A 12,588-nucleotide genomic window follows, 5' to 3' on the forward strand; every position below is an offset into this window, starting at 1 on the left:
CTTTCAAACATTTAACACACAGACCTGCATCTCTTCTGCTTCTGTTTAAAGATTATTGATTTTTTTTTGTGGTGTAAAGATTACCTAGTGCGTACTTTGCAGTACAGGTTCTGCAGATTTTTGTCAAGGGAACAAACCAAGTAAAGCTATTAAACAGTGATGTTTCATATTCCACTTCCAAGGTGCCTTTACAAGTCTCTTCATCTCACCTCACTTCTGTTGTGCTCCTTGCCACCCCTGCCCCCCTTAGTAAAGGGGGAAATGCTTTAGGACAAGGCAAGAGGGGGAAATACTACAATTTGGATTTTGAACTTTTTTGCCCGTCAATACCAAATGTTTCAGTAGTGACCCAAGCTAACAAGAAAAGATAACAAACAAGTTAGCTAATAATAATGTGAGCTTTCTTCTACTTCCCCTTGCTAAGAAAACGTCCACAAGAAACACAGGTACAGCGCATAGGGTCTCATTGCATTTAGGCTGACATAGTTGCAACATATGTGTTCTGCCAGAAACATCTTTAAAACAAACCTTTAGATGATACAAGCGTTCACACACACGAATGCTGAAGTCCTTTGCACTAGCATCATAAACATGCAGTTGTTTTCTAGATCACCTTTATAGTCAGATCTCATTACTGCGTTGGCTAGTGGTGTAGATTCTAAAGCTAATTATTAATGGTATGTTATCAAGTGGAGTTTGTGCCATGGGTGCAGGCTGGTGGGAGTTAATTTTCACTGGGCTCTGTCAGCTCAGGCACGTGACTCGCACTAGGAGCAAGCATGGAATGGAACAAGTGATACAGAGGGAAATTAGCATCATTGTACAATTCATTTCTTAAGTAAGAGGTGACTGTGTTGCTTCTCAGCTTCTTTAAATTACATATGCTAAATTTACTGAAGAATCAATCTATGTGTTAATTCTTGTTGTTTAAAGACAGTGGTATTGCATGTATTCTCACAGGTACAGGGCCTCAGAAAAAAAGAACTTCACAACAAAACCCTGGCAAAGCCAGTGTTTATTGTGTCCTCTCTAAAAGCTTTGTAACCTTTCCTGGCATGTTCCCCTACTCCTGTCCCCTGTGTTACATTCCTCAAAAAGAAGTGATTTCTTACATCGTTCCCCATGCTAACTGGTCACTGGTTCTTGCTGAAGTTGTCTACAGAAATGACACATCTTGGTAGGAGCAGCCATGCACTGGAGCAGAAAAGTTGGTGTTGTGGAGCCATGGTGTGCATTAGATCTCTTTTTGCAGCCTGCTTCAGACCAGCTTGCCTGGTCCATTAGCCTCAATGTCTGTTAGCAGTAAGAGTGCATCAGCAAGTCTTCCAGTTCAGCTTCACCCAAAAGAAGTCCAATTTGTACACTCCGAGATTGCTCTGAAATTTAAATTGAAGCATTGTAAATAGGGACTGGCAAAGTTGCTTCAAAAGCGTGCCCGTGAGCCAAGCTAAAACACTGATGTAAATGCAAACCAAATGCTTCTGCAGAAAAAAAACACAAAGATTTGCTTTCAGAGTGAAATACTTTATGGTCTTAATATAGCAGAGCATTTAAATATTGTTCCATTGCTTCAAGGAGATCACATGTGTGGGCACGTGCCCTGGTGTGGCTGGTGATGGCCTCTGATAAGAAACTTGCTTGACATAAGAAAGAGGATTTGATGGCAGTTCACTTGAACTGGTGGTTACTGTTTGACTAGCTGATGATTAAGGGAGAATTATTTACAGTAATTCACAAGATGCAGCACTCTAATTCTGTTACTGGCCTGCCAGTGATCTTAGCAGCCCCTAAAGGAGTAAAATAACTTGAGTCGCCCAAAGAAGGAGTTTGGTTTTTTGCGAAATGATTAAAACAAAAAAATTCCAAAAGCTCTGAGATTTTCTACATTTTCTCTGCATCAAAACGCTGCATTTCAAAACTCTGCTAAAACTGAGAGCCCATGGATATATTGTTTAGAAATATAAATGTATCTGACTTCGGCTGGTTTTGGCTTTGTTGTTTGTTTTTTATTTTAAAAGGGGAGAGGGGCCACTACTGCAGACCTGAAACAATTTTAAATGTTCTAATTGGCATGGTGTGCTACAGCTCTCTAGAGCTTCTTTCTGTGTTAGAGTCACAGCATATTACAATTCTATATTGTGTAAATACAGCAACGTGCGTTTAAAATGATCGTCACACCTGGTGGAGATGCTCCTCATCCTGAACACATCAGATGAGCAGTTCTCATCCAGTGGCAGCATAAGCCTGGTATGGGGTCTGTCCCCCCAAGTTAGTCACATATGCTTTACTAGCTGATATCATGCATAAATTAAGAAATTGTTTGCTATGTGTGTAAATGAGCTTGAATTCCAGATTGACATATTAATGCATTGGTGGGACATGGTAATAGATTCTGTTGTGGCTTTTTATGGCTTTATGAACTCTACTAATGTTTTTCTGTAATTGAGAAATCTTGATTGATTTCCATAAACATTTTCTCTGTGAAAGCCCTTAAACTACAGGAAGATGTTTTTATAGCTATGATTATTTTATTTGGTTGATTTTGTCAAGTTTGTTGGGAGTAGAGAGTTCACTAATAGTTTTAGAATAGATTGCGTCATTTTGTTCTGTTGTTTCACCCAAGCTATTAATATGATTCAGTAAGGTACTGAAACATACTGAAATCTGGTTTTAGTAATAGGGAAAAGGTACCGGAAAGGATTAAATGTGTTTGTACTTGCTGGCTAGCCCCCAGGATGTATACTCATAGCTGTGGGCTCTGATTCACAAAGATGTAATCTGTAGCTGTGTTTCAGTAGCAGCTAGCCCATATACCTTTGTGTCTTGATTCTGAGTGATCTTTGGATTTCATTGCAGGTTGGAAATGGAGATCCTTTTAAAAATGAGACTGAGTGGACTTGAAGATGATGGGAAGTTTTTAATTCAGCTCAAATAGTTTCTTAGTTATTACACTATATTTTGTATGACACACCTTGAATTGAGATATTCATAATGTGCTTCATGGCTGTTGTTTCTTCTTTAAAATACAGGATCTGGTGACTGTACACTGTATGGTTTGCTCTGTGTAGGCTCCCTGGCTCTGGCCTAAGAAAAGAGGATGGGATTTTTTGTTTTATTCCTTTAGAGGCAATGCTTAGCCAGAGGCAGACAACCAAAGCAGCTTTAATTAGAGGAAGTCCTTACTGCCTCCAGTTTTTCATCTGTGTGTTATTACATTAACAAAAAATAAAGCTGTGATGCTGAGAAAGGGGAGGCGCAGGAATCAGAGTCCCCGTTCTGGCGTCCTGGTGTACTCTCAAACTGCCCCATTTCAGCTCACGCTCTGCAGCCGTGCAGGCTGGAAGTTGTCTGTGTGTACAGGTTTCAGCAAAGACATGTCTGTGATTAACCCTGATCAAACTCAAGGCATTCTGAAGTGAAGTATATTACAAATAGCGACAGAAATTCCCATGGCATGCAAATCAGAAATTCTGTTAAGTTCGAGGTTTCATAGACTGTACTGATGGTCTTTGATTCTTAATTCTTTTTCTGAATGACTAAACCTCAAGTATCATCTGTCACCTCACGCTTTAAATACAAATATAGGCAGAAGTTACTGTTTAAAACCTTTCAAATATTGCAACCGTGGAATGTAGTAAAGTAATTTACAAAGATCTTATTGGTCTAGATGTTAGCAGTGGTATCAGTGTTGGTCTAATGCTATGCTATAGATGCTCTAAGTAAAAACGGAGGACAGTATTATCAATGTCTTGGTTAACCTGGGAATTTGGAGTCTGCTTGTTGACTCTATGAAAATATCATGGTGTATGAAAAACCCTGTGGACAATTAACTCGTACATTTATGACACACATTGTGTTTGCCTTTTTGAGGACTCTCAGTTAGGAGGTTTCTTTACCTTCCTTTCAGAAAAGACGACGGCGGATTGACCGAAGCATGATTGGGGAGCCAACAAACTTTGTTCACACAGCTCATGTGGGATCAGGAGACCTGTTCAGTGGAATGAATTCGGTAAGCATGAGCAGATGAAGAGTATTTCATCTTGGAATACAGGAACATTGTGTATGTATATCGTGGCTGAAGCAAACAGTCAGCTCTAAGAAAGAATCTTCATAAAACTGAAGGCCAACGTACTAGTATCGTATTTCCAAGTACTAAACATTTGTATTCAGGATTATGGTATACCATTTTTAAAATTCCTGTGTTTATTGACAATACATAGTAGATGCTGTATAAATTGTACAGGGTATGAGTAGAATACTTTTAAAAAATTCATTGTGATGGCATGTATGAACTAAAATAGTGGTATATTTTAAAATATACTAGAGTGTTTCAGAGAAAACTTTTAAAAGTATCTTATAATTGACTAGATTGCTCACCTTAAATTCTTTTAAGCTGCTTTAAGTATAGTTCATGCAAAACTCCAACTTGCCTTGGTTTATGGTGCACACAAATATTTTTGGATATCCTTGTTGAGGTTTTTCTGTCTTCTGTAGCCATATTTGCAGGGTGAATTATTTCCAGGGCAAGCAGTGATGTCACAGGCAAGGTTTTGTGGCTTTCTGTAGATGACAGGAGCAATAAATATTTTTGTCTCTCTGAAAGTAAAAAACAGAGGCTAAGATAGATACTGAAAATTGGCTTATGAAGATAGATTTCTTCTGTACAACTTTGTATTTATGCACAATGTCAATCTGTGTTTAAGGTCAACACTACACAATCTAGAAAAGGGTTTGCATAGATAATGATGAAAAATACTTAATGACCTTAACAATCCTCTTTAAAGGAAAAAAAATGTTTTGAGATGAAAGTGATGAGAAATAACTATTTGACAAAGGAGAAGAAATAATTCTGTCAGAGGTATCGAAGTACAGAGGAGAGCTGTAAAGGAATTTTAATGTAGTCAGGTGAGGCCATTTGTAGTTTCAACTAGTTTACAGCTTATTGAAATCAGACAAAAACTTTTTTAACTCAGTACATATTGAGGATGGGCAAAGCTAGAAAATCTGACATGACAAACAATATGATACGTTTTCCCAGAAACAACATGATAGATTGGAAGTGACATCTACTAAAACCTGTGTAAGCAAGTTAAGTGGCCAAACACAGCTTCAACTTGATAAAATTGAGTTAAAGCCAATTACTTATTTAATGCAATATATTACATTAATATTTAAAGCCATTATAAACTGAAACAATAAACTGATAATAAAATGAGTTTTCTTTTTATTTCTGGGGGTTTGTTTGTTTGTTTAAAGTGTGTCTTTTTGCTTTTTAAATGTTTGTTGTCGTTTCTGTGAGAACCTTCCTCATTCTCACAGCTGAGCTGCCTCTTGAGGTTTGTGGTGATTGCCTGACGCTTGTCTCTTTAACCTCAGACTTTACCCATGCTTGCCATCACCTTTGACGTGCATAATATCCAGTTTATCTCTGAATAGTATATAATCATTATTGTCCCTCTATATAGACTTTTTGATTTTGAATGCTCATGAATAGCTCTCTCTTTCTCTCACTTTTTTTAATTTGGATAATGTGCTGCATCATTGGCCAGAGTGATTTTTCTGATCCCAAATAGAAAGGATCTATATGCAAAAAATAACCCTTTTCCCCCCCTCTCTCTCTTCAGAAGCAAAAATCTCTACTTTTTCACACTGCTTATCTTCCTCCTTCTTCTGCGGTGACTTACTGGGGTAATACTGTATCCAGTCTCCTTGTTAATTCTTCACAGCATAAACTCCAAGATTACAGTGTTTAAATTCCACATGTTTTTCTGGGGCTTAATTTCCGTTATAGTGTGGACATAATACTCCCTCATGAACCTCCTTGTCGCTTTTCTCTTTTGAATACTTTAGGAAGACCTCCTGCATTTTCTTTAGCATTTTCCATATAAGTTTGAATCTTCGTCCACTGTCTGATCTGTGCCTATTTTCATCAGCATTGTTCTTCACTACATGTCCTTACGATTCTGAGGACAGTAGTTTTGACTACTGAAATATTTTGCTTTTTGTTTGCCTCCTGTGGAGCACCTTGCTCCTTTTTTTAAAGGTATGCTTAAACAGTAGAAGCCCTTTGTACACTATTTCTTTCTCATTCCCATCACTTTCTTCCTTATTTTACCTTCATATTCCATGGAGAAATTTCACTTTCTTCTTCTGCTTCATATTCCTCAGTTTAGCCTTTGATCTCATTTATTCTGTCCTTTTCTTAGTTTTCCCTTGTTTTCTTTCTCAAGGGACCATCTGTGCTATATCCTAGTTTTGAAAGGGAGGGAAAGGAAAAAAAAAAAGAAAGGAGGAAATTAATGAGATAGATAAGTAGCACAACAGATTGTGTGCTCTTTAATTGGTGGAATCTCTTTCCCTTCCAAAATCTTTAAATACTGATTCTATCTAAATTAGACATAGGAGAGAAGAACCTTGCTGTTATGTATGATCAAAGGAAGGCAATGTCATCTTTTAGAAAGAATTTCTAAATTTCATTTCATGGTGCTTGTTCTTGCAGCTCAGACTGTCTCAAAAGGCCAATGCTTCACAAAGAATACCACCTTATAATCGCACAGTTGTTAGACCTGCATTTTGCTCAGTGTTCTTAACATCGTATATCTCCTATATAAGTTTTCATATACAAAATAGCTACTGAACTGGTAAAGCAGTCAAGTTTAGTTTGCTGAATTCTCTTTGCTTCAGGTGTAACAGCCTCTGCATTTTAGATTGATATTTCCTTACCCACTAATACAAACATCTATATGTGTGACTCAAGCACCAAAGAAATTATTCTAACCTTTAAAAGAAGTGCTCGTAAAAATTTACACTGTAGCCTGGCGATTTGTGTTGATTTGCTGTGCTTCAGAATTTTAAAGTAATACAGGCAAGTTGTCAGGCTGGCAGGTGACATGGCCTGGAGATGTTTTTCTAGCTCTTTTTCACTAGAGGCAGGGTTCATTCAGTTGAAATTAATGCCATCCTCAAGTCATTCTGGTGAATGCATTTACATGTAGATTGATTATTTTCTGAGAGAAAAAAAGATTAAATTCAAACTCCATTTATTCCAAAGAGCAACAGAAGATGCTTGGTGAAGAAAACGATGAGCTCAGTGAAATGCAAAAGTTCTTAAACACACGGCATGAATGTGGTTGCATTTCTCCACACTTCCCTACTGACTTTGTAGTCTCTGATGTCAGCCCTACTACAGCACTGGCTCTGAACACATTTCCTTGAAGAAAAATGTAACTGTAACATTGCTTTGCTGCAACTATATTACTTATTTGAGCAAGGTGCCAAGGTAGTAAATGGCTTTACATTGCACTGCTTAAATACATAAAAATAAGGTCTTATGTGCAGCACTGCAATATGCCATACTGTTGAAGACAAAGATCCTAAATCAAGCTCTCTTTTCACGTGGGTTTGAGAAACTCTCTAAGAAGGAGTTATGCTGATTTTGTGTGTGTGCATGTGTTTTGCTTTACTGTGGAAAATAATATATTTATTTTGTCTTTTTAGACAGGGAAAATACCGTGCAACCTACTTGAAAATATTTCTCCAGTGCTGTTTCAATACAGCTTTCTAGTGATGTTTTGAGGTCTCTGTGAAGGAACATACCTGTACTAATTGCAAGCAGTGCCCTGCAGGCATAGACTTTACTGCAAGTTCAGTTTCAGAAGCTGTAGCCTTGAATGACTTATGTTATTTTGTACTCATTGTGTACTTGTTATTTATGCTCTGGGGTGCAGAGAGAAAAAGGCCAAACCTTTGAGGTTGGAGTTGTCTTCCTGCAGGCACTTGGAGATTATTATTTTGACTCATGCAACACAAGCAGGAAAGAACTATGGGTTCCCTTCCTTTTTGTCGATAAAGGCAATGAAAGCCATAGAGGGATGTGCGTGTCTTGGGGGTGGGGAGGGATGATGTCCTTTACATATTTATTTGCACCATGCTAAAAATACTTTCAAATAAGTTGTTTCCAGGGATGTTGATAGATTAAGTATGATTTAAATAGTAATGGCCCTGCCATTGAAAAGAATAGTAGCAATTAAGGAAAGCAGTGTATGCTGTTACATAAATAGATAAATAAAAAACCTTCCACAAACCAAAAGCTTGGTTTTGGTTTAGAGAGTCCTTTTTTAGTCATGTGAAGTTAGCCATTCAGTGCAGATACTATCCAGATATTTTTTAAGTTGTCTGTTACATTTTTAACATATCCACTTCTGGTTTATCATACTTGGCAAAGAACACTTTCCATATAATAAGATAAATTATAGCTTGTCAGATGGAGTGGAGTGGAATACCAGTAAGAAATTTGATCAATTTTTTCTCAAGTAATCAAGCGGGTCAGTAAAAGCCTGAATCAGCTAGTTTTCTTCAGGAGAGAGGAAGAACTTCTGCCTCAGCACTAGTTCTTCCATCTCACTTGTTCAGCTGCCTGCAGGAGTAAAAATTTAATCAAACCTACATTGCAGATGTCCTCATGCAAAAGTAATGTAGTTTAATGGTACAGGAGCACTTCAGAACCCAACCTAAACAATAAATGCAATCAGAAGCGTTTGGTGCCATTCTTATTTTCTCTTCCTCCCTTTCCCTTTTGTCTTCAGGTCAGCTCAATTCAGAATCAAATGCAGTCCAAGGGAGGCTATGGAGGTGGCATGTCTGCAAATGTTCAGATGCAGCTTGTAGATACAAAGGCAGGATAGCCTTCGGGAAACCCTTCCAGTAAGTACTGCATGCTGCTTTTTAGGTACTGTTAGAGTAGTAGGAAAATAAATCGTACTACTTTGTAATTAGCTCCCTATAAATAGCCATGTCTTTATGATGCCCGGTTTTAAAATGCATTTCTGAGTAAAAAATTCAATATCATGTAGAGATGTTAATTTTTTTGCCCAATGAACAAGAGATTGTCCTGACTGCATCAGTCTGTTTGTGTGTTTTATACCTAAGACAGTAACGTAGGCAAATATTTGCAAGTAAAGTTAGTTATGTAATAAATTTCAGAAGAATTTTTTTATATTATTAATATACCATTTTTGCAACAGTTCTATCCGTTTAAGTATAATGTGTGTGGTGTTAATTAATAGCAATGTTACAGTAGTAAAACGGTCACTCAGAGTGTTCAACTCTGTTTACTGTGTTTTCTGTCTTCCAGGTTTATGTGAGTTCCTGTATCTTCTTCCCTGTGTCCCCTCTTTTGCCTTGGTGACTGCTTTCTGTGCTTATGACAAGAGAAGTGATGGCTCATTGTTCACCCTTTGTGATTACTCCAGTGAAGATTTGCTGTTCTGCTCTGATGATGCCATTTATCAGATTGGTCTGACCGTGCCTTTTGGTGGCATGCACACATTGGCCTCTACCAGTATCATGGACATAGAGCTGTTTAGGATGGGTTTTAAGTTTTTGTTTGCCTTAAGGCAAGTTAAAGCACCAACCTTATATTCCCTCATCCCTCAGAAATATTAATGCACAAGATTTGGTTGCTTTTTAGTCTTTAAATTTTTTTTTCACTCAAGTAATTTAGAAACAAGTGAGTTTCCACTAATGTCTTCAGTCATCTGTTGTTCATACCCATCTTTTAAAGGTCTGCGACCTGCAAGCACAAATGATTATTTCATACAAAATCAGCAGAGTAGATGACTGCATGCTTTGTGAAGTTGCTTTGTATGGTGGCCTGCTTGGTGCTAGGAGAAAAAAAAAACTTGCCTACTGCAGACTGGTGAGAAACTTTGCTGTGGCACCAAGTCATGCCTGTTCCTGAAAAAGGACTTGTAACTTAGCTGCTTCAGAGTTATGTCTTCATTTTAGTTTTCATCCAGCTGGTCTTGAAATAATAAAGAGAGAGCTTGCATTCATGAGGCATTTGTTGTAAATGTTCGGTATATTTATTTTGAAAGAGCTGATCTGAAGACTGTAAATCAGTGTAGTACCGTATCTAAGTGTTGTGGAAACACTTCAGTCTGTTTAAAAAGAAAAGAAAAGCATCATGTTTGGCTGCTCTTTTTTCTTTTTACCATTTTTCTTAATTCTGGGCTGTATGTTTGTTTCCAGCAACAGCATGTCAGACTGCCTGCAATATTAGCTGAAAAGTTTAGTAGACCTCTCTAAGTAGTTGGCAGTTTCTGTGTACTAAATGTTTAGGGGCCATGGGAGTTGCCGAGAGCAACATACTAACCTGGCAGAACAGATGCCGATTAAAACAACATACAGGGTGACTTTTTACTAAGTCAGTAAAACGCCTTTTGCTCAGGTTCCAAAGCATGTTTCTTTCACATGTTGTGAAATTGTATTTTAATATTGCACTGTTTTCAGATTATTGCTGTAGATTGTCCCTTTTTTTCCTCCTTGTTGGTGGTTTGAGCGAAGTCAATGATTGAGTCCTGGTTGAGTTAAATTTTTATGTGGTTGAAAAAACCCACCCAAACAAATAAAGCATAACTGAGCCTAGTCAAATCCATTTTTATACACATACACGCATGTATTCATAAATACAGATTGCCGTCATATATGATTCTTTATTCTTTTTCCATCCTTTCCCTGATTTCACTTTGCAACAGCTGTCAGGTTGATTTAAACATGTATAAACCTACCAACTCTGCTCTCACAGTTTGCAAAGAACATACAAAATGCAGGGCCGTGGAGGTAGTTTGCCTTCTCTCTGTTTTCCTCCAGTGGCAGGTGTCAGTTGTCTGGTTGAATAGTTTGAACTAGGTTGGATAGTCTTCACTGATAAAGGTACTGATTTGTCATGACAGAAGATCAAGATGTTCAATTGTCTGGGTGCATAAACATGTGGCAGTGCAGTGAGTTTTGTTTTTTTTTTTCCAGTGATCAACATGTCCAGTGCCACTTTATCAATGAGTCTTAACTACATTTTGGTTATGAAATTATTTGAGCTTTGTCACTGGTAATAGCGGCTTAAATTGCTTGCCAAACATATCTTGCACTTGTCAAAATGTTTTTGGCTCAATAGCCAGGAAAAAAAAATTGACATATTTTTATAACAGACATAATTTGTACATTGTGTTCATTCTTGAATAAAGTCAGTTCAGTGTTGGCTTGTAGATATTAAAAGGAAAGTATTGACTTTGATTCAATAAATGTTTTCTTTCAGTTGGTGGCCTATCCTTTTTCTTTTTTATAACTTGCATTAGCGTTAGAAAAACACTTGCAGCCTACAGATAAATTTGAGGTGTTGGTAAGTAATTTGCAGGCTTGAGGGTTTTTTCATACCACTAGACCCTTTTGTTGCCAAGTGGATTAACCCATAATTTTATTGATAGTTTTGTTGCCTTGATTCAGTGTGTATACCAGGGGTTTCTGCAAGGATCTTCAAGGGAAGGTTTGTTAAAAAATATATTTGAAACCTTCATATACAAATTTGCTTTCTTTTTGACTGCAACTGGTATGTGCGTTACTTTCTTGATCATCTTTCCAATTACTGTGGTGATCAGCAGAAGACTTAATCATACAACTAGTAATTGTAATATGCCTATCTGCATTAAATATATCTTCAAGGCACAATATTGTCTACTCCCTATTTGACTCAATTAATTTTTATATTTTACACTCTCAAAGTTAAGTCCTTGAGCACTGATTTACTACTTCAGACTTCATGCTGAATTGTTTTAAAGGATGGATCATTAATTCTTTAGGTCATGGCGAGACCTTAGTTGCCATCTGAGGAAAAAGGATGGTTCTAAAGGGTAAAGCCATGAGGGTTCTTTTCTTTAATTGTTGAGGTTGTAGAAGCTTAGTACTATCCATAAAGGTGTTTACTGAAGAGCAGATGTTCTAATATAACCATCTATAAAAATAAAGGGGTTTGATCTCTCAAAGAAGCGCCAACTTGTGTACACTTAGTCCTTAGTGTGTTTAGCTGCCTAAAACAGTTGCATGAGTCAATTCACCTGTTTTATGCCTTTTTAAATTTTGAAGTGAGAAGGTGCTGCATTAAGCAGCCAAGTCTCTGAACATAGTCTTGGTCCCAACTAGCACTGTGCTCTGACATGATTTGATATACCAAAAACATCCCACCCTTCAGATCCAGAAAATTGTTAGGAAATCTTGCCCTGTATACATGATAACACCTTCTTACCAAGTACATGTTTCATCACAACACAGTTATTCTGATTTCAGTATTCCTTTTCTCTTTTTTTTCAGTCATGTTTGTTTGTTTCCCCTGTGGTGAGGGGAAGAGTTAATTGAATACAATATTGATTTTCAAAGTCTAATTTTTAAAGCTATTCCTACTTTGTGTGTGAATAGGACCCCTTCCTAGAGAAAAGATAGTTACTTTTAGAGCTTTATAAGGATTCTGTAGATCTTCAGCACTTCATTGTATTTCCTGATCTCCATCTTCTATGAAGATCTGTGTGCATGCCACTCAAAAGACTTAATGAATTTACTTTAATTTCTTTATATGCCTTAAAAAAATAAAAAAGTACTATGTCCCCTTCTGAAACTACTAGGAAGCAGCATAGGGTTTACCAAAGAAAGTTTATTAGGTTTTTGTATTTGTGAAAAAGTCCAATGGGAGAGGCCTCTCCTCAACATTTTCTTATTCCTTAAAAGCAGGTGTTAACATGATAGAACAATGAAATCTGGACT

At 37.2% G+C, this 12,588-nt stretch overlaps 1 protein-coding gene across 4 annotated transcripts in view; it reads left to right on the top strand.

Moving 5' to 3' along the window:
• The window catches only part of CDC42SE2 (CDC42 small effector 2), an 86,908-nt gene extending 75,817 nt beyond the window's left edge, over positions 1-11,091 (top strand). For all 4 annotated transcript variants that reach the window (XM_065045727.1, XM_065045726.1, XM_005502784.3 and 1 more), the window contains 3 exons: positions 3,908-4,009; positions 8,586-8,703; positions 9,134-11,091. In XM_065045727.1, coding sequence (XP_064901799.1) covers positions 3,908-4,009; positions 8,586-8,684 — 201 coding nt within the window. In that variant the 3' untranslated portion in view covers positions 8,685-8,703; positions 9,134-11,091. The remainder of the gene's footprint in view (positions 1-3,907; positions 4,010-8,585; positions 8,704-9,133) is intronic.
• Positions 11,092-12,588: the final 1,497 nt, after the last annotated feature.

The sequence above is a fragment of the Columba livia genome, chromosome Z (genome assembly GCF_036013475.1).
Source record: "Columba livia isolate bColLiv1 breed racing homer chromosome Z, bColLiv1.pat.W.v2, whole genome shotgun sequence".
Lineage (NCBI taxonomy): Eukaryota > Metazoa > Chordata > Aves > Columbiformes > Columbidae > Columba > Columba livia.